Source organism: Geotrypetes seraphini, chromosome 1, assembly GCF_902459505.1.
Source record: "Geotrypetes seraphini chromosome 1, aGeoSer1.1, whole genome shotgun sequence".
NCBI classification, from domain to species: Eukaryota; Metazoa; Chordata; class Amphibia; order Gymnophiona; family Dermophiidae; genus Geotrypetes; species Geotrypetes seraphini.
Window position 1 is genome coordinate 525,519,754 of NC_047084.1, and position 27,349 is coordinate 525,547,102.

The window sequence follows — 27,349 nt, forward strand, 5'->3', positions numbered from 1 at the left end:
TAGAAGTGAATAATTAGATATTCGCCCTCTTTCAAATGGTATAGAGGTTTAAAAAAGGGAAATGCATTAATGAAGTCATTAGGTTCAATCTAGCCATTTATTTCTGCATGAATTTAAACAACTAAAAAAAAAAAAAGATAAATATAGCTCATCCAGTCATACAAGAAATGGCTGTACAACACCTCCTAATAATGTTTTGATCACTAGGTTCCTTCCTAAAGTCTCACTGAGGATATGAAATAGATGCTATCCACACTTCCAGACCTCTTCCACATAATTTATGGAGAGGTGTTACTGAGCCTTGAAGACCTGTGTGATTGATCTTTATCTGCTTCTTTTTTATTCTGCTATAGTGCAAAGTAAGAGCTAGGGCAAAACAGTTTAGGTAAAGATGCAGGTAATAATTAGTAATGTATTAAAAATATTTTATTTTTATTTGCTTATAATGTCATTTGAAAGCTGCTTGATGTTAATACTTTAATTTAATTCTTCATACTGCAGGGGGGGAGGGGGGGACAACACCACTTACATCAACAGTAAAATTAGAATAAGGTCATTAAATCCAGTGACGTACTTAGTATATATGACAGCCAGTGCTGATCATTTTTTAACAACCCCCTCCTCTATATAAAAAGTTATTTTTAGTAATAATCCATGAGTCACACAACAAGGGTGCACCTAGGAAAAGGCAGCATCTTAAACACTGCAGTGAGCACTAGAACACCAACACACGCATTGTAAAACTAAACAAACCAGATCCTGTACAGTCGAAGCTAACAGAAAGCCATGTCCTTTTCATACACACAGACCACAGAAACACCCTTGCCCAATATAGAATAATCACAAACCGTAAATAGAAATATGTAGACAAAAGTTAAAACTAAATCGCCAAGAAACACCACAGAAACAATGACACGTCCCCTAATACTGTGCAAAATATAAAGACAGTAGATGTATAAGAACATAAGCGTCGCCTCTGCTGAGTCAGATCATGGGTCCATCTCGCCCAGCAGTCCGCACCCGCAGCGGCCCCCCAGGTCCATTACCTGTAAGTGATCTTTTATCTAAAACATTTTATTCCCTATTCATTTAATATCCTGTATAGTAACCATCTAACTATACCCTTCAATCCCCTTTTCCTTCAGGAAATCATCCAATCCCTTTTTGGAAAAAACTGCTACATAACAATCACCACTTTACAAATTAACAAATAGAAATAAAACAAATAATAAGAAATAAGAAAATACCATTTTATTGGACTAATCAATTTTTCAATTAGCTTTCAGAGGCCAAATCTTTCTTTAAGATGGTACAGTATACAGCTGTTATGGTATCCTGTCCTGACCTGAGGAAAGGGGTTTAGTTCCCCCAAAATTGCCTTATTTCCATTTCCTATTGATAAATTTTAATCAATAGTTACAATACTACTTGAATCTACGTAAAGCAACAAAAATATTTTTTCTACTTTTTGTTGTTTCTACTATAGTCATCTTCTCTTCTTTCTATTCAGCATGTCCTCGCTCCTTTCCATGCAACATCTGTCCTCTCTCTTTGCTCCTTCCACCCATCCTCTGCCCTCTCTCTCTCTCCCCCTTCCATCTACTGTCCACCCTCTCTCTGCCCCTTGCATCCACTGTCCGCCCTCTCTGCCCCTTGCATCCACTGTCCGCCCTCTCTGCCCTTTCCATCCAGTGTCCCTCTATGTCCCTTCAATAAACTCTATATCCTGTGCCCTTCCTCTCCTTTGTACATGATTTATTTCAGCTTCACCCCCTCTCCATTTTTTGTCTCCACCCCTCCCCTATGCTCTGGCTTCTCTCTCTTCTCCTTTCCTTCCTTCCTTCCTTCCCACTCCCCCCCCCCCTTGGTCTGGCATCTCTATCTCCTTCCCTTCTCTCCCCCTCTCCAGGATCTGCCTCTTGTCTTTCCCCTTTGGTCCAGGCCTCTCTCTTTCTCTCTGTCTTTCTTCTGTGAGGAGATCATGTTGATCTTGAACACTCAATAATTCTTCCACATTCTCCATATCACTGTATTGTAGTCTGGTCCAGCAGACTGCTTTGGCACTATTATATGGGTAATAGTAAATTCATTATGCATCAGCTTTCCACAGAGAATGCCACAAGTCTCTATTTCTTGTGCTGTGTTTACATCTGCCAGCAGCAGAAACTTGTGAGACAGATCCCTTGGCAATACTACTCTTCGGAGCCCTTTGACCATCTGGTTCTGTATGGCTGCAGGCTTTAAAGCTCTGTTTACTGGAGGAGACTGTCCAGCATACATAGTTGCATCACTCTTAAGGATCTGATCAGAGATTACATTAGACAAGGTGGTATTTTTAGGCATGGAAAAAACAGGACATGTTCTCAATCTGCTCAGATGCCTTCAAATGCCCTTTAATGTTCATCTGATGTTGGGCTAAATCTTGCCTCCTGAGCTGATCTTCATAATAGTTAAACTGTTGCTGCCGCATCTGTACAATTCGCTTCTTTTCTTCTTCGATCATTTGCTGCTGCTCAAATTTCTCTAGATATTAGGTCTGCAGTTTGTTGCTGGTATTCCATTCCATACTTCTTTAAAAGAGTTTTCTTTAACTCATCTGTTCGGGGAAAGGCCACATCCTTCAATTTCTTCATAATATCTTGTTTCTCTGTTACAGCACACTGCCAATAGTCTCGATGATTAGGGAGTTTTTCTACAAATAAGATTATAAACTTGTTATAAAGAACAAATGCATTTTCCAGGTTTCCCTCCTCTAAATATACAGCTGCCATCCGTTCCATCTCTACCCCGGATCAGAAGTAGCGGCGTGGAGTAATGGCCTCATTGATTGTGACATTGCAGCCAAGTTTACTTAAAGCGCACACCCGCTCTTCAAGACTCGAGGATATATCTGTATGGTCAGGCATTGCTGCCAGTTTCTTAAGTGAGCCAACAGAAAAAGGCACAGGATCCCTCACGCGACAGCAGAACAGCTTTGCCTCGAGCCGTTTCTAGGCAAACTGGGACGCTTCTCCTGCTCCTGGGCCGTCCTGCCTCAGTGAAGAGAAAAAGGAAATGCGTATTTTCACAGCTGGACTTCCCTCTACCCCTTTCCCCTTCTTGCGTCGAGGTCTATTCTTGAGAAGCACGCGCGAGAGTGACGCTTCCAGCTAGTGGTTCCTGTTAGTGGGAGAAGCTGGCATAGTCTGAACCCCAACAAGCAGGAGAGCGGAGTGAGAGCCATATCGGGCGTGGGCCATAGTGAGATCCGTTTTGGGCCGCATGTTGTGCAGGGCTGGACTAAGGCAAGTTGTAATCTTCCTTCCATCACTGATCTATCTTCCATAGGTCAGCGACGGAGGGAAGCTTACAACTCGCTGCTCTTGCTTGCTTCAGGCCTTTCTCGTTGCCGGGTCCTGCCTTCGCGGAAACAGAAAGTAGGTAGGACCCAGCAGCGAGGAAGGCCTGAAGCAAGCAAGAGCAAGTTGTAAGCTGACCTGTCTCCTGTAGCGAACCCATGCTCCGGGGCTCTAAAGTGTGCGTGCTGACTTCCCTTCTCTCCCTCCCCCCCCCCCCGGGATGTGACTTCCAGTTTCGGAGGGAAAAGAAGGGAAGCCGGCACGCACATGTTAAAGTCCCGGAGCATGGGTTCAAGTCGCTTGCTGGCGTTAAAAAAAATTTTTTAAAGTCAGGCTCCTGCGATTCCAGCTGTACCAGTCCCAGCCCGGTAAATCTCCAAGCCGGTGAGAAGGTTTGTTTTGTTTTTTTTTAAATGTTGAGCAGCGGCGGCAGCAGGATTGCAATCGAGATGACAGCCGGGCGGTCATCTAAATTAGCTGGGCGGAGCGCCCAGCTAAAAGGCCCTAGGGAGAACACTGCAATGGCATTATCACCTCCCTTTTTCTACTGGTCATTCATCTCCTTATGCACCCAAGCATCTTCCTGACTTTGACCGTCACCTTTTCTGTCTGTTTTGCCAACCTGAAATTATCAGACGCAATTACCCCCAAACCCCTCTCTTCTTCCATGCACAGAAATACTATACTGTTCTCATGGATTTTTGAAGCCCAAGTGCATGACACTGCATTTTTAGCATTAAATCTTAGTTGCCAGTTACCAGACCATTCTTCAAGCTTCACCAGATCCCACCTCATTTATCCCTTTTTCCAGAGCTTGGTATCTTCCTCAAAAACACAAATTTTGCAAGATAGTCCTTCCACAATATCACTCGCAAAAATGTTAAATAGAGCTGACCCAAGGACAGTTTCCTGCAGCACTCCACTAGCTACATCCTTATTCTCCAAGCAAACTCCAAACTCCGTTTACCACTACCCTTTGTTTCCTTCCATTTAAGGGGATTGGGAAGAAATTGGGACTTGTATACTGCCTTTTTGTAGTTTTACAACCACACTCAAAGTGGTACTTCAAGCATTTTCCTTATCTGTCGTTGCATTGAATTTTAGTTGCCAGACATCAGATAATTCTTCCAACTTTTGCAGATCCTTTTTTATGTTTTCCACTCCCTCCGAGGTGTCCACTCTGTTACCAATCTTGGTATCATCCACTAAAAGGCACATCTTTCTTTCTAATCCTTCGAAGCTATGATTATAAATGATAGCCTTGACAAGCATATTTGCACCTGGACTTTATACTTATAAGTATAATGAGCAAGAAACTTTTGAGGGCTTTTAAATCTTCCTAAAACAAAATTTTTTGAAGCCACTAGATGGCATGTTTCACAAGGTAATACATTGAAAGCTTAGTTGGGATAATGGCACAAAAATGTATGCTAGCAAGTGCCGCGTTTGTTGGAAAACCGCTATGATGTCCGAATTTCAGCACAATCTATCCTCAAAATATGAGAAGTATAACAACTGTTTTTACTAAACTGTTCATTCTATATATAAATACTTATGGGTAAATATTTTCAAACACAAGTTAAGTGGCACCACTAGATGTTTAAGTGCTCTGTTAATGAATTTTCTGCAGCATTATTCATATTGGGTTTAGAGAAAATTCTTATAGACCATTCCAGTGGCATTTAGATATTGCCAGAGCAGAGTGTGGGTGTTTTGTGTAACAATGTAGATAGCTGACTATATTCAGCCTCTATCTATATACATAAATAGCTTAATTTGGACCAGAAATCTGGCTGTCCAATATGAAATTGTTTAGATGTATGTGTAGTGGCTAAATATTGCTTATATATGTATAGCTAAGCAGTCATATATATTATTCAAGTAATTTAAGTATCATGTCCAATATTTTAAAAAATACTGATTGGGGGAGGGTTTAAACATTGATCTGTCAGAAGATTTTTAGTCCTTTAACTAGGCTTAATAGTGAAAAAAATGAATGTGATTGTGAGCATCTTTTAGTGAATTAAAAATCAAGAAATACACTTGTGCTTAACCAGTGCCCAATTGAATAGAAACAAGTTTTTTCAAGTTTATTAAAAATTTGATATACCACCTTATCAATTTATTTCAAGGTGGTTATACATTTTAAAATAGGGTAAAAACATACTCGACAAAACTATAACATACTAAACTAGACAAATGGGTACGAATGGGAAGAAAGGGTAGAACTACAATGGTTAAAGAAAAGTAAGATATAAAGGTATAAACATAAGGGAGGGGTTAAAAACAATACAAGTGGACTTATAAAAAATAATGAAAATTTTTTTTAAAAAAATCCTTAAAAAGGACATTTATACTTGAAAGGCATCTTTAAAGAAAAGTAAGATATAAAGGTATAAACATAAGGGAGGGGTTAAAAACAATACAAGTGGACTTATAAAAAATAATGAAAATTTTTTTTAAAAAAATCCTTAAAAAGGACATTTATACTTGAAAGGCATCTTTCAAAAGGAATGTCTTAAGAAAAGATTTACATTTCTCAAGATTAATTATCTCTCTTAAAGCATTTGGTGCCGAATTCCAGAGTGTTGGGGCAACTACTGAAAAGATAGGAGCCGTACCTCCAAGGATAGGAGGAAGGTTTGTCAGTTTATTGGGAGGCATGGATGAGGATTACTTCAGACCGCTGGGTGCAGGAAATCATTCAAGAGGGATACAAGCTAGAGTTTTTTCATCCCCCCTCAGACTTATTTGTGGATTCTCCAGCTGGGAAGCCAGAAAAAGCTGTCAGCGTTCGAGTGACAGTAAAAAGGCTATTAGATCTAGCAGCCATAGAAGCCAACCAGGCAAAGAATCAGGCTTAGGCAGATACTTCATACACATTATCGTGCCCAAAAGAAACAGAGGACATAGAAACATAGAAGATGACGGCAGAAAAGGGCTACAACCCATCAAGTCTGCCCACTCTGCTTACCCACCCCCTGTCTATGCCCTAATGACCCAATTTCCTTATCTTGACCCTCGTAGGGATCCCACATGGGTATCCCATTTATTCTTAAAGTCTGGCACGCTGTCTGCCTCGATCACCTGCACTGGAAGCTTGTTCTAATGATCAACCACTCTCTCTGTGAAGAAATACTTTCTGGTGTCGCCATGAAATTTTCCGCCCCTGAGTTTGAGCGGGTGCCCTCTTGTGGCCGAGGGTCCCTTGAGAAAGAAAATATCATCTTCCACTTCGACACGTCCCGTGAGGTACTTAAATGTTTCAATCATGTCTCCCCTCCCCCTACGTTCCTCGAGAGTGTAGAGCTGCAATTTGTTCAGTCTCTCTTCGTACGAAAGACCCTTGAGCCCCGAGATCATCCTGGTGGCCGTCCGCTGAACCGATTCAATTCTGCGCACATCTTTTCTGAAATGTGGCCTCCAGAATTGCACACAATACTCCAGATTAGGTCTCACCATGGCCCTGTACAACGGCATTATGACTTCAGGCTTTCGGCTGACGAAACTTCTATTGATACAACCCAATATCTGCCTTGCCTTAGATGAAGCCTTCTCCACTTGATTGCCAGTTTTCATGTCTGCACTGATGATTACTCCTAAATCTCGTTCTGCTGAAGTCCTAGTTAAAGTTTCTCCGTTCAAGAAGTACGTCCTGCATGGATTTCCGCTTCCGAGTTGCATGACCTTACATTTCTTAGCATTGAAGCCTAGCTGCCAGGTTGAGGACCAGCTTTCCAATGTAAGCAGGTCCTGCGCCATATAATTCTGTAAACTGCATTCACTTACTATATTACATAGTTTGGCGTCATCGGCGAATAGTGTTATTTTACCTTGAAGCCCTTGAGTCGGATCCCCTATGAATATATTGAAAAGGAGTGGACCAAGGACCGAGCCCTGTGGCACTCCACTGGTCACCTCCGATGTTTTAGAGAGGGTACCATTAACCACCACCCTCTGAAGTCTGCCACTCAGCCAATCATTGACCCATGCAGTTAGTGTCTCTCCTAACCCCATCGATTCCATCTTGCTTAGCAGCCTGCGGTGTGGGACACTGTCAAAAGCTTTACTGAAATCCAGGTACACGACGTCCAAAGACTCTCCCAAGTCCAACTTTCTTGTTACCCAGTCAAAGAAGCTGATGAGATTGGATTGGCAGGACCTACCCTTGGTGAATCCATGCTGACTGGGATCCCGAAGATTCCCTTCATTCAAGATCGTGTCCAATTCGCTTTTAATTAGTGTTTCCATGAGTTTGCACACTATTGATGTGAGACTCACCGGCCTATAATTTGCAGCCTCTGCCCTGCAACCCTTTTTATGCAGAGGAACGACATTAGCTAATTTCCAGTCCAGGGGAACTTTCCCCTTACTTAGGGAGAGATTGAATAGCTCAGCCAACGGTTTCGCCAGGACATCGCTCAATTCTCTGAGCACTCTTGGGTGCAAATTGTCTGGTCCCATGGCTTTGTTCACCTTGAGTCTTGCCAGTTCACTGTAAACTTCACCTGGTGTGAATTCAAAATTCTGAAACGGGTCTTCTGTGCTTTGTGTTGCCTTCAACTGCGGACCGTGTCCCAGTGCCTCGCAGGTGAAGACTGAGCAGAAGTATTCATTCAGTAGTTCGGCTTTATCGGAATCTGCTTCCACGTAACTTCCGTCCAGTCTTCTAAGGCGTACTATCCCGCCTGTGTTCCTTTTTCTGTCACTAATGTACCTGAAGAAGGATTTGTCCCCCTTTTTAATGTTTTTTGCCAGAATTTCTTCCACTCGAAGTTTTCCCTCCCTAACTGCCATTTTGACCGCTGTAGACCTGGTCCTATATTCTACCTTTGCCTCTCTTTTCTCCGTGCGCTTGTAGGAGAGAAACGCTTTTTTCTTCTCCTTAATGAGGTGCAAGATCTCCGCAGTGAACCATTGGGGTTTATTGTTTCTTTGTCGTTTATTTACTGATTTTATGAAGCGGCTAGTTGCTTCATGTATGGTTGATTTCAGTGTTAACCACTTAGCTTCTACATCATCGGTCTCTGCTTGGTCCTGCAGCGTCCGATGGACGAAATCTCCCATGCGTGCGAAGTCTGTGCCCCGGAAATTGAGTACCTTTGTTTTCGTGTTTGATCTAGGGAAGCCTTTCCTAAGGTTGAACCATACTATGTTGTGGTCGCTGGAGGCTAGCGTTATCTCCTACTGAGACCTCTGAGACGCTTTCCCCGTTGGTGAGTACTAGGTCGAGGATCGCCTGGGCCCTAGTGAGCTCCGTTACCATTTGTTTGAGACGTGCTCCCTTTATGGAGGTTAAGAGCCTCCTACTACTGCTGGTTGTCGCTGAAAATGAGTTCCAGTCTGCATCAGGCATATTGAAGTCCCCTAGCAGTACAGCTTCTCCTCGTAGAGTGATATTCTCTATGTCTTCAATTAATTCTGCGTCCATGTCTTCTAGTTGTCTTGGGGGTCTGTATACCACACCTAGATACAGGCATTTTTCTCTGCCTCTTGCCAGGTTTACCCAGAGGGACTCCCCGGTGTACTTGACATCTGTGATCCTGGTGGATTTGATGTCCTCTTTAATGTATAGAGCTACCCCCCCCCCTAACCTGCCCTTTCCGTCCTAACGAAGTAGATTGTAGCCCGGTATAGCCATATCCCACCCATGTGAGTCTGTGAACCAAGTTTCAGATATTGCCACCACATCTAGGTCGGCATTCCTTATTTCAGCCTCCAATTCTAGAATTTTGTTACCTATTGACATACATACATTGACATACAGACATTGACATACATGGCCCTCCATATGTTTGCTAAGTCCCTGTGAGGCGTATCCTACCCGAGTCGGTGTGACTCCTAAAGAACTGTTTGCAATGTGGGTACTTACCTTGGACATGGAAGCGGAGTTTCGACTCACCTCATCAGGATAATTCCTTTCTGCACTAATATGTGAATGGGTACCCTCCCCCGACTTACCTAGTTTAAAGCCCTGTGAAGCAGGCGGGCTAGTCGGTGTCCGAAGACGTTCTTACCCCTACTGGTCAGATGGAGTCCGCCTGGTCCCTGAAGTCCTTGTAGCGCTTCCCCATGGTTTAGGAATTCGAAATTCATATCCCAGCACCATCCCTGTAGCCACTCGTTCATCCTCAGGATACGTTCATCTCTGGCTCTTCCCTTGCCTCTAACTGGGAGGATCGATGAGAAAACCACCTGCGCTCCTGTCCGCTTCAGCCTCTCACCCAGTGCTCCAAAGTCTCTAGTGATGGTCTCTGGTGTGTTCCTGGCAGTGTCGTTGGTTCCTATGTGGACAAGAAGCATAGGAAAGTGGTCTCGGGGCGTGAGTAGTCTATCCAGACTGGTGGTGACATCTCATATCCTGGCTCCAGGCAGACAGCAGACCTCCCTAGATTGCATTTCCGGTCTGCAAATTGGTCCCTCGGTGCACCTCAGCATGGAATCCCCGATGACTATTACTCTGCGCTTCTTTGGGGGGAGCCGGTCAGTTGTCCCTGGAGATGGAGCTGTGTGTTGGGCCTGCTCCTGTTCCTCATTGGCAGTTCCTTCCTGAAGAATCTGGAATCTGTTCCGCAGGGTGAGTTGAGGGGTTGATGTATAGCTGCCCTGTTTGTAAGAAGAAGGAGAAGATGAAGAGATTGAAAAAGGGGGGGAGGGGGTGTCTCCAATGTTTGCCTGTGGAGGAGGTCACCAGCTGCCAGGAGTCAGTGCCGCTAGCCATTTCCTGTATCCCAATTGTTGGTTTCAAAGCTGATGATTTGGGCGTCTCGAGGATGGACTTGTCATGGGCCTGCTCGGTGATTTGGGACAGCTCCTGGACGACTCCGTCGATGTAGGCCTCGTCCTCTCGGATGCTTCTCAGGCGTATCACCTCCTCCCTGAGGCTCCTTAGTTTCTGCATGAGATCTCCATCCAGCTGCACGGCCTCCTCTGTCTATGTAGAGAGTGTAGTGTAGCGCTGGGGGATGGTCTCGGTCTGCACAGAGACCTCTGTCCACCGTCCTGGGTCCTCCTCCTTCTGCACGCAGTCCGTGGTCGCTTCCTGGATCGCCATAGCGACTGGAATACTGGTCTTGATTGTAGACTTTGTGCTTCTTGTCCTCCCTGCCATTGCTGAGTTGTAATTGAGGTCTACCTGTCAGTAAGGTAGAGAATTAGGAAAATTAGAAAAATCTGTCTGTGAGCAGGTGTGAGATTTTGAAAGATTAGGGTGTCTGAGAGTTGGAAGATTGGGGTATCTAGTGCTTGAAAGATAAGGGTGTCTGAGAGACTGAGAGTTTGAGATGTCTGAGAGGGTTGCTGTCTGTGAGTTAATATGAGAGCCTGTACGATTAGGGTGAAGGGATAGTGTGTTTTGAGAGGTCCGCTTGTTGCCCTAAGGTATTGTTGTCTTGTGTAGTTTGGCTCTTCGCAAAGACGCTCTCGCTAAGGCGAGCACCTTTGCCGCTCACCTTCACCGCGTGCCGAACGGCTGCGCGCCGTTGGTTCGTCCCCTTTTATGGAGGGAGTTTGGCTGGTGACGTCAGGGATGGGCGGAGTTAGCTCTCACCTCTTCCCCTGCTAGCACCGCCTTCTCTGCTCCTCTCTCTGCTTCTTCCTGCTAGCACACTCTCCACTCACTGTTCTGCCATGTGCTCAGGACTCTTCTTCCATGTGCTCAGGACTAGGCACAGCTCCTAGTCTCCCTTCGGCTGGAGTTGGTCATTGCTACCCTGAAGTTTCATGCTTCCGCATTGAAACAGTAAGGTCAGCTATTGCCTTGGTGGCACCAGGCAAATTTTTTGCCTCTCTGGATTTGACAGGGGCCTATCTGTTTTTCCCCATTTTTCTGGGTCAGAGGAAGTTCTCGAGAAGCAGTTCAGTTCTTGGCCCTTCCGTTTGGATTGGCACGGCGCCTTGCACCTTCACCAAGTTGATGGTCATTGCAATGCACCTCTAAAAGGTGCATCCATACTTGGACGATTGGCTGATACAAGTTCTGTTTAAAGGGACAGCATTGGAATGTGTGATCCAGCTTCTGCAGAACCTAGGCTAGGTGGTAAACTTCTGAAAGACTGTAGAAAAGAGTTAACCAAACAACAAAAATGTACCTGGATAGATGCAGAAAGTCTCTCAAAATTTTTATTATTTTTATTAAAAAGCCAATTTTATTCAATATAACAGGAAATCTTTATGATATGGACAATGATCATAATAAAATATTTTTGCTGTGGACCTCAGTCCCCTCTTTTTTGGTTGTTGAACTTCTGAAAGAGCCACCTGGAGCAGACACAGTTCCTGGAGTGTGTGTGCATCCATTTCATCTTGAAGGACAACAAAGTTTTTCTCTGGAAGTCCATAGAGAGACTCTTACTTGTTAGATCAGGGAGTTTTAGGACAGGCTAGCACCAACAGCTTGGCATTACTTACAAGTACTAGGGTCAATGGCATCAACCTTAGGCATGGTCCCTTGGGCAAGGGCACATTTATTGCTTCTCTAGGATGTGCCCTTGTCAAGTTGGTCCCCACAGATGGATGTGTTGCGGACACCCCCTACCTTGGACAGCAAAAGTATGTCACAGTCTGAACTGGTAACTGGGGCTGCAGTCACTATCCCAGGGAATGCCACTTTGTATCTCCACATGGTTGATTTTGATGATAGATGCCAGCCTTTATGGTTGGAGAGCACATTATGAGGGACATCTATTGCAGGGATATTGGTCCCTCTCATAAAGGACATGGCTGATTAACTGGTTAGAGCTGAGAGCTCACTGCAGGACAAAGCAGTACGAGTTTTCTCAGACAGTGCAACGGTGGTGGCCTATGCCAATTGGCAAGGAGGCACCAAGAGTGCTCCCCTGTGATTGGAGCCCCAAATGTTTCAGTAGAGTGAGCTCCATCTGTTGGCTCTCTTGGTAGCACATGTTTCAGGAGTGGACAATGTGCAAGCCGATATTCTCAGCAGACACACTATAGATCCTGAAGAGTGGGCCCTATCCCAGAAGGCGTTAGATTGCATTGTGAGTTGTTGGGGGCACCCACTGTTAAATCTGATGGCATCAGTGGCCTATAAGAAAGCAGTGCAATTTTTCAGCTGAAGATATGAGCCAGGAAGCAATGGCTTGAACATTCTGATGCATTCGTGATCATAGGCAGGATTTCTGTATGTGTTCCCTCTGTGGCCCATGATAAGACAGAGTTCCATGGTGAATAATGGCTCAGCCAGGGCTGCTAGTTCTTGTTGCGCCGGACTGACCAAGGCATCTGTGGTATGCAGATCTGGTCCATCTTAAAAGGGACTAAAGTCTCAGGCTGTCCTGTCATCTAGAGTTACTCTCACAGGGCCCAATCATCCTGGTGTTGCTGGAGCGCTTTGGTCTTACGGCATGGCTCTTGAGCATGCAACCTTAGCACGGAAAAGCTATTCATAAATGGTTAAATAACCAATATTTCTACTCTCCTAAGGTCCAATAAGCAGACAACTTTGGCAGCCTATGCGAAGGCCTGGAAGTGCTTCCAGGGCTAATATGTACTAAAGAGTGAGGACCCTGTCACGGCTCTGATTTCTTTGGTTCTAGCATTCCTTCAAGAGGGTCTTGAAAAAGTCCTGATGGTCAGCTCCCTCAAAGTACAGATCGTGTGTCTTTCATACTTCAGACCTCAGACTAATAGAAGGCCATTGGCCTCTCATTCAGATGTGTCCTGATTTTTAAAGAGAGCATTACATCTGCATTTTCCAATATGTCAGCCTTTTCCAACATGGAATCTTAATCTCATCCTGCAGTCGCTCTCTAGAGCTCCTTATGAGCCTTTGGAAAAGGTGTTAGTGATGGACCTGACAGTTAAGACGGTGTTTTTAGCAGCATATCAGCACAGCAGGTGTCCGACCTGCAGACTTTATCTTGCTGGGAAGCTTTTCTCAAAGAGTTTTACAGACTGGGATATCACTGCATACAGTTCCCTCTTTCTTGCTGAAAGTAGTATCAAGTTTTCACATCAACCAAGAAGTATGGTTGCCTGCCTTCATGCCCTTGGGATTCTGAAATTGCTGGATGTTCACAGAGTGTTGCATCATTATCTGGAAGCAATGAATGAGATTTGACTGTTGAATCATCTATCTGTGTTGACGGGTGCAAGCCGACCGGCATCAAACAATTTCTATATGTATTTGCATGGCCATTTCTTCAGCTTATATCGAAAGTGGAAAGCGACTTCTGGTATCTTAAGACATATTCCACCAGGAGTGTAGCATCCTTTCAGGTGCACATGATTAGAACATCATTACTCAGCGTTTTGAAGGAGGTTTGCCCTACTTAAACCTCAGACTTTTAGTTTGGTGTTCTCATGACTGCTGCGGTGAGAGTGAACACCAGAGCTGTCTGAGGTCTTCAAAAAGAAGATTGTATCAGCTTACTGTAAATCACCGTAAGGGATTTAAAAAGATCTTGAAAGAATTTGACATTAGCCATTCCACAGTCTGGAAAGAAGTGTACAAGTGGAGGAATTTCCAAACAACTGCCAACATGCCCAGGTCTGGCCTTCCAAGCAAGTTGACCCTAGAGCATACCGCAAGATGCTAAAAGAAGTCTTCAGAAACCCTAAAATGTCATCATGGGCCTACAGTAGGCTCTTGATACTGTTAATGTGAAAGTGCATGCCTCTACAATAAGAAAGAGACTGCACAAATTTAACTTGCATAGGAGGTGTGCAAGGAGGAAACCTTTGCTCTCTAAGACAAATGTCAAGGCCAGACTGAAGTTTGCCAGAGAGAACGTAGACAAACACTAGGACTTCTGGAATAGTGTTCTATGGACAGATGAGTCTAAAATTGAATTATTTGGACACCAGAAAAGAGGACATGTTTGGCATACAGCATTCCAGGAAAAGAACCTTATACCAACTGTGAAGCATGAAGGTGGAAGTGTCATGGTTTGGGGATGCTTTGCTGCAGCAGGACCTGGCTAGCTCACCATCATAGAATCCACCAAGAATTCTACTGTTCTATTGTCCTTTGATACTTAACTTTTGGAAGCCAATATGGGGACAGATTAATACCATACTGGAGGCATCAATTCCATTGACGTATGAGGTAGTTATATGCGGAACGTTATTGCATATTAAGCCCCCCATGGACCGCTATAAATGCCGGCTTTTCCTTATGACTGGGATAGCCATGCAAATGATTACTCGCAATTGGAAGAATTGGGATCACCTTAGTTTTCCTTTTTGGTGGGCGAGCTTATGTTTAACTTATAAATATGAGAAAATGAATGCTGACATGCTGGGGCATAATAAGATATTCAAATTAGTTTGTGATCCATTGATGTCTTTTGTAGATTTGCTATAGTTGTCCTTTATCTTTATTTTCTGTTGTTTTTCACCCACACATCCAGGGGCGGTGGGAGAGGGGGGTATACCTTTTGTTTTGGTATTATTCCTGATGGCAATGATGGATGGGGAGGGAATTTTTTTATCTTTTGTATAGATACTGATTGATTATAAGTGCTTGGTTGATTATCATTATTTGTATATAAATTGTATTGCACCTTTTGTTGGCATTAAAAACTAAATAAAGTTAAAAAAAAAAAGAATTCTACCAGAGCATCAGAGGATGCTTTGTGAGACCATCTGCAAGAAAATTAAAGCTGAAGCAGAACTGGACCCTGCAACAAGACAATGACCAGTAAATCCATCAAGGACTGGCTGAAAACTAAGAAATGGAGAGTCCTGGAGTGGCTGAGTCAAAGTTCTGATCTTAATCCCATTGAGATACTGTGGGATGATTTGAAACCAGCTGTACATGCAAGAAACCCCTCAAACATCTCACAGCTGAAAGAATTCTGCATTGAGAATCAGACCGATGTCAGAGAATGGTAGATAGATACAAGAATCATCTCACCAGTTATTTCAGCCAAAGAGGGTAACACTAGTATTAGGGCAGTGTATCGCAAACTGTGTACCTCCTGAGATTCCAGGTGTGCCGTGACACACTAGCGAAGAAGAGAGTCATCCGTGCTGGCTGACTGCCTTCAGGATGTGTCTCGCAGCAAAAGGCACATCCTGTAGGCAGTCAGCCAGCGCGGATGACTCTCTTCCTCGCAGGCGTCTCTCCTCCTCTCACCGTACCTCCCCTCCTCCCGGATCCTTCCACAGAAGTTGCCAGATGGGCCTCCGCGCATGAGTGGACCACGCACTTCTGGATGCCTTCCAGCCGGGGTACTACGTTTAGTGTGCCGCCAGCTGGAAAGTTTGCAACACACTGTATTAGGGTGTCCTAATTTATTCCTCAGTTAGAATACACATTTTTGTTGATATCTTTTGTTTCATGTGTAAATCAAGGAAAATTTTTGTTGTTCACCTCCAATTACATCACTTTCTTTTTCAGAGATAAAAAAAATATTTGATATCGATATGTGAACATTTCTTAAGAAAAAACTGGAAAGAGCGTTGGCAGTTCAAAAAGGTTACTATAATAAATTTAAGGATGTGTGGAGACCATTATTAAAGTATTATAATGAATAATTTACACTTTTCCCAATTTTAATACTCATGTGGATTTGGGTTGGGGAGGGGGATTCTTGGTTTTCCACTAATATATTTATGAATGACATAAGATATTATTTTCATGTGGTATATTTTAGTTGTTTATGAATTTGGGAGGGGGGTGGGGGTTAAATCTTCTTGTTGTATGATATTGTAGATTTTCAAGTGATGTTGTACTATAATTGTTTGATATTTACTGTACACTTGATGTAAGTTATAAAATGAATAAAGAAATAAAAAAAAAGAAAAAACTGGAATATTTCAAGGGGTGTCCTAATTTTTTAACATGACTGTATGTATGTATTTTTATTTTAAAAGTTTCTATACCATCTAATTCCTAGGCAGTTTACAAATATGCACATACATAATAGTTAAAACATCACAAGAAAGGAATAAATTATCTAAAATTTAAATGCATAGTAATTCCTTAAACAGGACAAATAAAAAAGCATTGACAAACAATTGTGTTTTGAGCAGCTTCCTAAAAGTTCCTCTTATCAGCGCATTTTCTCAACTGCCCTACCAGTGAATTCCATAATGTCACTCCAGCATGACAGAAGGTCATTGCACAAGTTTCGACATATTTTGGATTAACATTAGCCTTTAACAAAGCAGAATTTTCAGAATGTAGCAATCTTTTAGGCTAAGTAATCATCTTACTCTTAAAATGATTGTACCATACAAAAATTGATGACAAATCATTGCAGCCTTGTACTGCGCTCTAAATGCTACTAGCAACCAGTGCAATTTCTGAAGCCAAGGTGTGATGTGTGCATATTTTGGTGCTCCTGCAATCAATCTGGCAGCTGAATTTTGCACTATTTGCAATGCCCTATACCTTGTCTTAGTCATTCCTAAGTATAGGGCATTGCAATAGTCAAGCCTTGACAAGACCATAGCCTGCACTACAGTAGGTATGTATGTACACATGCCTATTGTACTAGAAGGGAAGATTAGGTACTTAACTTAATTATCTTCTTTCTAGCAAATAGGCACATCATTCTTGAGACCTGCTCTGTCAGATGTTCATTAGCCTGCTTGCTGTTTCAGACATGTCAGTATTACTGGATATCTTGTTTCTGTCCCCTATCCATCAAAGTCGGGGATAGGGGAGTACACTTCTTCTTTGAAGAGTACAGGTAGTATCTTTCAGAACTCCAACACTGTTAATGCAGACTTCACCCAGGAAGGTGGCTTGTTCTTTCCACCTCGTTATGTTATACAGGATTCATGTTTGTTTCATGATAAATGTTGTAATATGAGCAGACCAATAATACAAGGGTACAGTCATATATATCAAGCACAGACTCAAAAAGAAAACGTACTGTATATTAATTTTAGCATTCATGCCATACCAACAAAAATATATAAAAAAGACAGAAAAATAATAGTGAATACAAAAAAAGCGGAGAAAACAGACCTCATACACGGGCAGCCGGGACTACACAGAACCCTAAGCTTACCCGTATCATCACTGGTCTGAAAAAAACTCTGTACATTTATATTATATCAATTTTTCTTTCACTCATTAAGTTTATTTTTTCAAAATTCAATTTCTGTCATTATCATTGAATGGAAAAAAGAAGGTTAAATCTGCCAAAAAACAAATTGTAGCCTGGAGCAAAAAAAGGTTGTTCTTATTAAATTGGGTGAAAGAGCGTAATATGAGCAGAGCAGACTTGTTTTTCAGAAGAGTCCCCATACCCCTCCCTCTTGCCATATTTCTTCTCTAAGGCTGACCATTTGCTTTGACACAAACTGAGAAACTAGAAGACAGCCCAAAGTGATGGGAAGTGGTGCAGAAAAATGTAAATGAGGCTCTATACCAGATCTCATGATCAGAGTTAAACAACCTATGTGTTCAAGAATGATGTGCCTATTTACTAGAAAGAAGATTATCAAGGTAAGTACCTAATCTTCCTTTTACACAAAATTTATACCAAAGGCCTGAAATTTGAAAAAATCTTCTTTTTTAGATCAAGTAACCGAATAGCAGAACTTTCTTATGTGATAACTTTGGAAGATTATGGTCTTGTGAAGGTGCAGGAAGTTGTTGTGTCGGAATCATCTCAGGTAAGTATGTTTATAAAGGGTAATTTTTGTGCTTATGTTTTTTCTTTTGACAAGTAGTATTACATAAACATACAAGTAGGTGACATCATACTGAGCCAGGATGGAATATCGCTGAGCTCAGAATTAAGTATAATGTTTTAAACATGCACAGTCCTTCCTATGTATATCAGCCTCCTCAGTCTTTTTTTTCTGCTTTGCCAAAAAACTGTTAAAACAAAGCTTTCCTTTTAGCAAGGAATTTCTACTCATCTCTTTTTTTCTCGGACTCAGGACAGCCATTCAGCGAGCGGCTCAGCCCGGCAGGAGCGAGGATAGCTCACTCATGTCTGGTATACCGCTGGACCACTATTCAAAGAGGTACATGGGGGAGGCGGGAGGGAGGTAAAAAATAAATTAGCATTGTTGGCCAGGACAGGATCCCTCTTGACTTGGCCCACCTTACCAGGCCATATGGCAGGCCCAGTGGAAGCTTGCAACAAGTCGGGGCAGGGGGGGATGATGACCCTATTATAAACTGAGACCCCATTTTTGGCCCCAAAACCTTAGTTTATATTCGAGTATATATGGTATTTTCCTTTAGAAAGGTGTTGCATACAGTCAGAGCCTGATTCTGTATAGGACACCAATCATGTGTCAATCACACATCGTCCTATTCAGAATCGTGTCTACACTCTCGGACAGCCGTCTTAAATGTGGACCAGCATTTTGCAGGCCTACATTCAAGGTGTCTGTCTCACATCTACAAAGATGCGTACTTATGCTTAAGCCTGCCCAAGGCCACTTAAGCATAAAACCATGCCCAGGCCATGCCTTGGGTGTGCTTAAGCATGTGTATGCGTCTCCATAAATGCGTTACTGAGGCCTACAATGTAGGCATCCTGCTTCAGACACTAAAAAAAAAGTGTGTCCCGATTGGCCAGACGGTGGTAGAATGCCTACTACCACCTGCAATCGGAATAAGCATTTTGAGAATCAGGCCCTCAGTGTTTTGTCTCTGCCCTCGGTACTGTAGAACTTCAACACACACCCAGGTATCTAATTACTCCTGGCACTCAACATAACCAGGCTGTGTAAGCACCATTAAAGAATGTCTCCACAAGCTCAAACATATCATCTTGATCAGCTTATTGAGAGGTATAATTGGAAAGATCAATGTTCCTCTTTTAAAAGATAACAGACCAACCCAACTTAAAAGAGCATAGCTGGGGAAACTGATCTAGAGGGTGGAATCAAGAGGAGAAAGATGAAAAGGTCAGGCCTAGAGGGAAATGTGCAGGACCACACTATAAAGAAGGTTCATGTATGATTTAAACATTGTAGAAAGTCTGCAAAGGTAGGCTAGGCATTTTAATGTTCCCATTACTGAGTAAAGCTTTTTCTTTTGGAGTTCTGTACCTGACTTGGTGGGCTGCTATTGGCTCCACAAATCCAGAACGTGAACTGCTCATACATGCTATTGCACAGCTTCACAATGAGGAGGCAGAGAAAAGAATCCTACTTGCACATGAAGAGAGAATAAATTGTCTGAGCAGAGTGACTTACTGCGCATTACAGTAAACCTGCCTTGAATAGTGGCTCTACTTTCATGCAGAGTGGCTCTGAGTCCAGCACTAGAGATCTTCCAAAGCAGTGGGAGTCTTATTTTAAACTTACAGACCTAAAGCACAGTCATCCTTAACACATTCACACAGTCATGAAATTAAGGTAATTTTGCAGTATATATTAATTTTTAAATAGAAAATCAAAGTTCAGTATCCTCTCCCATGTCACAATTACTGGTCATAATTGTACCTTATTAAGATTTCACTACATCTTTTAGGGGTTAAAATAATCAGAAAAGGATATCATATATCTAAGAATAGCATTTTTCCCTGTATGCTATCAGATACAGTTGGTAATTGCTCTATTTTTACTCTCCACTTATCCAATGCTGATGGTCATATCTCAGTCCAATTAGTCAAGAAATAATTTTGACTGCTAGGTATGCTTTCTTGACCAGTTGAATCTGTACCTCTAAAATGGTAGCTCGCCATACTGATCCAACAAAAGGATCTCGGCCACAGACTCATGTTCAACCTTCAACAGGGCTACTGGACCGCGCATGTTCCTTTCACTGCGGAGACAAGACCATTCACTGCTCCACGGGGCAGTGAATGGCTTTGTCCCCGTCCTTGCGGTGACCACCATTTTTTCTCTCCCCATTTCGGCGGGTTACCTGCGGCTACCCATGGCTAGCCGCAGGTAACAGCCACCGTGTCATTTTCTAGTTTGAAGCAAAATGAGAGAGTGAGGAGACCACTACAGGTGGGAAGGGCTACACATATTCATTAAGTTCCTAATACTGGAAGAACTTTTCCATCTTGGCACAGTGTGATGATGTAATTCAGTTAAGTGCCTGATTGAGCTTTCTGTCTGTAGAAAACCCCATTTTCAGGTAAGCAACTTTGTTTTGGCCTACAGCTTGTAATTTATTTAAAATATTAACTGCCTTACTCTTACATGCTCATGTGCATTCTTGCCACTTTGGCCTTTCAGCTGAACCTGAATTATCCCTAACAGCACTAAAGTATCATGAGCCTTCATTTGCAGAGACCTTGGTTTAGACTTTGTTTTTCCACCTTCCCTCATCTTTGTCTGCATTTCCCACCATCCCATAATGTTTTGTCTGCATTATCCCTGACTTCAGCTAGCTCAAGGGGCCAAACTCAGGAATTACTGTAAATATGGCTTTTCCATAGAGCAATCTACAGCACTGTCTCCTGTCATTGAATCAGTCCTCTTAGGAACAGTGGCATGCTTTTTTGTTTGGGGGAGGGATTCAAGCTCTGCTCCATCTCCAGCTCTGGTCTGCCCCAACCTAGCATCTCGCTTTCCCTTACCTACCATCCCATAGTCACCCCCCCTCATAGCATTCAACATCTCTCTGTTTCCCAGAATCCTCCTGTAAAATATGGGGACCATTGACTAGTTACTCTAATGATCAGATATCTTAGCACATGGGTAGTCTATATTTGGGTTGGGATGGGGAATATCATATGGAAATAGGAATATTGATAAAAAGGGGGGTATTTATTTTATCTTACAAGAATATTTGATTGAAAATACCCCTCCACTCTCCAACCTCGATAGCACATTTCCTCTGACGCACAGGATCGCGTCAGAGGGAACGTGCTACCGAGTTGGAGAGCGGCCTGCGAGGTTCGCTAAAGCCGGCCACCATCACAGACTGCTCTTTACAGGAGGATCAGCCACCACGGGGATCGTGAGAGGAGCCGCCGGTACTTTGAAACTTGAAAAAAAACCTTCAGCCGCAGCAGGCCAGCCCGTGGGAAGGGAAGGGGAGGGGCCGAACAGAGCAGGACAGCTCACGGTAAGAGAAGGGAATGGGGGGTGGGGGAAAATGCTGCTACTGCTTCAGCAGGGACCTGGAGGGGAAGGGAAATACTGCTGCTACTTCTGCAAAGGAAAGTGGGGGGGGGGAGAGAGAAGGGAATGGGGGGTGGGGGGAGAAGGGAATGGGGGTGGGTGGGGGAAAATGCTGCTACTACTTCATAGGGATCTGGAGGGGAAGGGAAATATCACTGCTGCTTCTGCAAAGGAAAGTGTGGGAGGGGGAGAAGGGAATGGGGGGTGGGGGAAAATGCTGCTACTACTTCACAGGGACCTGGAAGGGAAGGGAAATACCGCTGCTGCTGCTTCAAAGGAAAGTTGGGGGGGGGAGAGAGACAGAAAGAAAGAAAGAAATACAGACAAAGGGTGCCAGGGAGAGAGACAGAAAGAAAGGAAGAAAGAGACAGGAGCAGGGAGAGAGACATAAATAAAGAAAGACAGACAGGCATATATTCTAGCACCCGTTAATGTAACGGGCTTAAACACTAGTATTTTTCTAATTGGGTGGCATGAAGGAGTAGCTAGGTGAGTGAGTACTACTGTTAACCTTTACATAATAACAACAAGTAAAACCCATCCCTTTTCCCCCCTAATCAAATATCTTATCATGGGAAAAGTTAATCATTCATTACAAAAATCTGTTAATGGTCCCCAGACTTTCTAAAATTTACTATATAATACATGAGTATTTGACTAGTTTTCATAGTAAGGATGATTTTATGTATTATTGGATAGGGAGGGAGGGATGGGGGATTATTGTATTCAATTAGTATGATTTAAATTTTAGATTTCTTACATAATATTTAAAATATTATAGAATATTAATTTGTAATGAAATGTTAAACTTTATGCTTATATGAGAGTTAATCAAGTGTGTATCTTTAAATTCATATGAGTTTAATTGCTACACTTGTAACATAAAAAAATGAATAAAGAATTTTAAAAAAACCTTTACAGAATCTTCTGGGTTTTTTTTTATAAATCTTTATTCATTTTTGATTCTTACATCAAGTGAATTATACATAATACAAAATGGAAATTATAATAATTTTATTAAAATTTGGGAGCCATTAACGTCTTTTTGTCATGATTAAATGCCATTTTTCTATAAGTATACACCATATAGTATTGGGAGGGGGAGGGATACAAATATAGGTTTCTTATTATGAATGAAGTGCTTTGGGAGAGGGTTACATTTGTATGTTTAGATTATAATGATAAGATATGCAAGTGCTCTGATTAATTGTGTTTATTATGATTGTTGTACACTTGAAAGTTTTAAAAATGAATAAAGAATTACAAAAAACAAACAAACAATTTTCACATATCACTTGTATTTTCAATCAAATATTCTTGTAAGATAAAATAAATACCCCCCTTTTTATCAATATTCCTATTTCCATATGATATTCCCCATCCCAACCCAAATATAGACTACCCATGTGCTAAGATATCTGATCATTAGAGTAACTAGTCAATGGTCCCCATATTTTTTCAAAATTATGAAGATTCTTCTGTTATATTAGCTGGATGGTCAATAAAATCAGCTAGAAGTGATATATGTATTCAGAAGGTCCTGGAGAGAACACTGCTCTCTTTCCCTACCTCTCAACTCCCCACAATGGATGAAAGTTAGTTGGTATTGATGTTCATGATGCTAATTGTGTTGCTTCTGCAGTTCTTCCAATTGTGTCATTGCCACAGAGTGAGGTAAGGAAGGAAACCTCTCAAGGAGAGAAAGAAAGAGTAGGAAAATTTGGGGGTGCCATGGCATCCATAGCTCCTCCTGTTCCAGCATCTAAAAATTCTGTCACTATTCTTACAAAACTTTGTATTATAAAGTGTGGTTTGGAATTTTAATATTTGATTTTCAAATTTAGAGTTTGGATGCTGGTCAGAAAAGAATTCATCCTTTACCTCAAGCGTCTCAAGTTAAGGAAACTCAACCACAACCACGAGAAACTCTTGAATACAAAGCAGCACTTGAGTTGGAAATGTGGAAAGAAGTACAAGAAGACCTTTTTGAGAATCAGGTGCCCTAAAGTTTCTCTTATTAGCAAAGTGGCAGACATGGTTAAGATATCTTAAGTGTTCATATCTTCTTGCAAGGGAATGGTTTACCTAAAGGTCTTTGACATTAATATAAGTATGATATTGAGAAATAAAGGATGCAAATGATATTGTAGTAGTGTAAGGGGAACAAATGGGATGAGGGTGGCCATAGGGAAGAGTTCTCTTGAATTAAAATAAAGTGCATACTACAAAACTGTTTTCAAGGCCAGTTTAATTGCACAAGTGTTAGCAAGATATAGGTTCAGTACATAGTGATCTAAGGAACCATAGGTAAGTTCATTTCAATCACCCATACATGATTCCATTTAGTCTATCAAGGAAGCATGAGTTTCTCCGAGGACAAGCAGATCAATATTTTCTCATTTGGATGACATCATCCGATGGAGCCTGGTGCAGATACAGCATCCCACGTTGCATGCATGAGTGCTTTCCTGCCCGACACACTAGTGCAGGTTACTCAATTCTGTTTTTTTCCCCACATAGCGGAGAAATCACATTTTCATGGTCTCTCTCTCCAGTGCTTTTAAACAAACTATTTCTGTGTCGCCTGATAGACTAATATAGTTAAATCTTCACAGATGGGATATATTTCACTGTGACCAGCAGGTGGAGACTGAGACCAAAACTTGGTTGTAGTATATTAGCTGAGGCTCCCTCTGCCATCCCATTCTTTCCAATCTCAGTTTCCAGCAGGTAGAGGTAGGTAAAATCTGGCTCCCTCTGTTAGGCCTGTTGAAATGTTTTAGGACTCCTGGTTCCCCTTTTAGTGCCGGACGGAGCTTGGATGGGTCTGACCTCAGAGGTATTAAACTTGGCGGGTCTCGTGCTGGGTTCCTCCCCCCACTTTCTCCACCTCCCTGCATTTTTGTAGAGGTGCCTCAGCTGGCAGCCTGACCCCTGGTTGATCAGTCTTCCAGCTTTGAAAGCCATGGAGTCTGTTCTGAAAAGGGAAAAAAAAAATCCTGAGGCTCTGCCGGACTAAAGGGCTCTTTCCCTTTAAATTTACTGTATTTTACTGTCTTTTTCTGCTAACCAGTACTTTTTCTCTAACTAGGTCGCGTCTGGAGCAATGAGCACTTTTGCACTCGTGGCCAGCCTGTTCAAGCAAGGCAGGCCACTGCGAAGGGGAATCCTCGTCGACCTAGGTGCCGGCGGCCAGGAATCCCTTTCACGAGTGCCTCACGCCAGGCACACGGGAGGTTCCCCAGCCACCGATGGTCAGGCAGAAAGTATTCCCTTACCACAAAGCGGCTGGAGACTCGCTTGACAGCTGGTGCTGGCTTGCCTGCTTTAGTGGCTGGGGCAGTTTAGGCCTCTTAGCCACTTCAGGTCTATGGAGCTTATTTTTTTGGGACGGTTCAGCTCCATTTTTGGCGGGAAGCACCTCCATTGTTGTTTAGCCTCATGGGACCGCTAGGGGTTTTCCCCCCTTATTTTACATGTTTGGCTTTATTGCTGCGGCTAGAGGTCCTGCTTCCAACCCAGGGGTCTTGGGGGTATTTTTTGCCCTCAACATCCTCTATGGATCGGCTCCTTTCAGTGACAGTGTTGTTCCCCTCTGTTCCTCTCTCATCCCAACGCCCGTGGGTCTCTTGGGACACTTTTGGTTTGGAAGGAGCAGTCTTTTGGTTCTCAGGACCTGGACCCCTTGGGGGAGCTCTCCAGGATCCTCTGAGGAATACATTTTTCCCACTAGCGGCGACTTTCTCCTGCTCCTGCAAGCGTCGACGCATCCGTGGGGTGCATTTTTCGGTGGGACAAGCGCCGTGAGATGCTTTTGATGGTCTCCTCTTGTGTTCTGGTCCAAGGACATCGTGTCAGAGCCCCTGCGTGTGGTGGAACCCTTGCTTAGGGGATCCGCCCTGTTTCCCGCTCTGTCCCTATGCATCAGGATATTATGTTCGCAAAGTGGCAGGTGCCAGTGGCGCCCTTTCGCTTTACATGTCCCTATAACCCATTCCGGCAGGGGATCGGGATTATCTGAAGTCACCTAAGGTGGACGCAGTGGTCTAGGCCATCTTGATGCAGCATGCCGTGCCTGTGGAGGGCGGTTCTGCCTCGAGGGACCCTCAGGAATGTACGTTGGAGTCTCTCCTCAAACAGAGTTATGATGTGACAGCTCTGGCGGTCCAGGCGGTGATGTGTTGCAGGCTGGTTGCTCGGGCGTGTTTTCGTTGGGTCAAGCATGTCCTTGACCATGAGTCTGATAATTGGGACTTAGTAGAGCAGGAAGTTGCCAAAATTGAAATAGGGGTACTTATCTCTCAGATGCCATATATGTCCTTTTGTGAACTTCTGCCAAGTCTATGACTTTTGGAGTGGCAGCACGCCATACCTTGTGGCTTCGAGCATGGTCAGCGAATGTGGCATCCAAACTAAGCTGACGACATTCCCTTTTAGGGGGTCTTTCTTGTATGGTGAGGATCTGGACAAGTTGGTTCTGACCTTAACAGATTCTAAAGTGCCTCGTTTGCCTAAAGATATAGCTAGGCTGTTGGCATGAGGTGGTACTGCTTGTGGGCGTGATTTGCGCTGTCTTCACCCTGGGCGAGGGGTCTCTTCTTTTCAGACCCCTGGGCTTTCCATAAGCCGGTATTTCCAGCGCATGCAGTCCTTTCAAAGGGCCCATCGGGGTACTGGTGGCCCCCCCCCCCCCCGGCCAGTTCCCCTGCAGCCCGTAGTGCCCAGTGACTCCTTGCCTGCGCCTGATTTAATTCCGGTAGGCGACCGTCTGCGCGATTTTTATCCAATGTGAACAGAGATCATGTCCGATCAGTGGGTACTGGAGATGATTCGGGATGGTTACACTCTGGAGTTCACCCATTCATTGCTAGATCATTTTTCTCCCATGTAGTGCAAGGGGGTGTGTCTGGATCAGCCACAGTGGCCGGTGCTGCTCACGGATGCCAGTCTCCTCGGTTTGGGAGCACAGTGTCTAGGTCACTCAGCTTAGGGCACAGTGTAGGCATCTTGGTCAATCAGTGTTCTAGAGACCAGAGCCATCCATCTAGCGCTGTTAGCCTTCCGTTCCTTTCTGATGAGCAAGTCAGTTGGGGTTCTTTCGGAAAATGCTACGGCGGTGCCTATGTTAATCATCAGGGGGGCACCAAGAGCACTTTGGTGGTGCAGGAGGCAGCTCTGCTCATGATCTGGGCAGAGTCTCATCTTCAGGACATCTTTGCCTCCCACATTGCAGGCGTAGACATTGTGCATGCGGACTTTCTGAGTCATTATGCCCTAGATCCCAGAGTGTGTGTCTAAGCCACGCAGCCTTTCAGCTAATAGTGCAGTCTTGAGGTCAGCCTCTCATGGATTTGGTGGCCATGAGCGTCAATGCCAGAACCACCCCACTTCTTCAGTCGTTATAGAGATGGTCAGGCCAAGGGGCTGGAAGCTGTGGTTCAACCATGGCCAACAGAGGGTCTATTGTATGTGTTCCCTCCATGGCCATTAGTGGGCAGAGTTCTTCTCCGCATTGTTCGACACCCAGGCCTGGTGATTCTGGTGGCCCCGAATTGGCCCAGGCGTCCGTGGTATGCAGATCTGGTGAGGCATCTGTTGGTGGAGCCTCTTCCTCTGCCTCTCTTGACCGACCTGCTGTCTCAGGGCCCCATTCCAATGTTCGTTCTGGGTCCTTTTTGTCTTACGGCTTGGCTCTTGAAAGGAACTGCCTAGGTAAGAAGGGGTATTCAGATAAAGTGATTTCAACCCTCTTGGTGTCTCAGAGACTTTCCACTTCTCGGGTTTATGTGCGGGTTTGGTGTGTTGTGTTGTGCTGTGCGTGGAGTGGTCTCTTTTTGTGCTTCCCTGCCTTGCAGGGAAGTTCTTGCAGGATGACCTGGACACGGGCCTAGCTTGGTCTTCCCTCTGGGTTCAGCTTGCACCCTTGTCAGCCTTTCATGAGGTGTTATGAGGTAAGCGTTTAACTGCCATTCCTGATGTTGTTCACTTCT

The 27,349-nt window shown here is 43.6% G+C and overlaps 1 protein-coding gene and 1 pseudogene across 1 annotated transcript in view; one reads left to right on the forward strand and one right to left on the reverse strand.

The window, feature by feature from the left end:
• The window catches only part of CEP120 (centrosomal protein 120), a 247,075-nt gene that overhangs the window by 139,924 nt on the left and 79,802 nt on the right, over positions 1–27,349 (forward strand). Inside the window, exons 12-13 of the mRNA XM_033929005.1 lie at positions 17,837–17,933; positions 23,204–23,356. Coding sequence (XP_033784896.1) covers positions 17,837–17,933; positions 23,204–23,356 — 250 coding nt within the window. The remainder of the gene's footprint in view (positions 1–17,836; positions 17,934–23,203; positions 23,357–27,349) is intronic.
• On the reverse strand, positions 1,979–2,936 carry LOC117352538 (annotated as a pseudogene).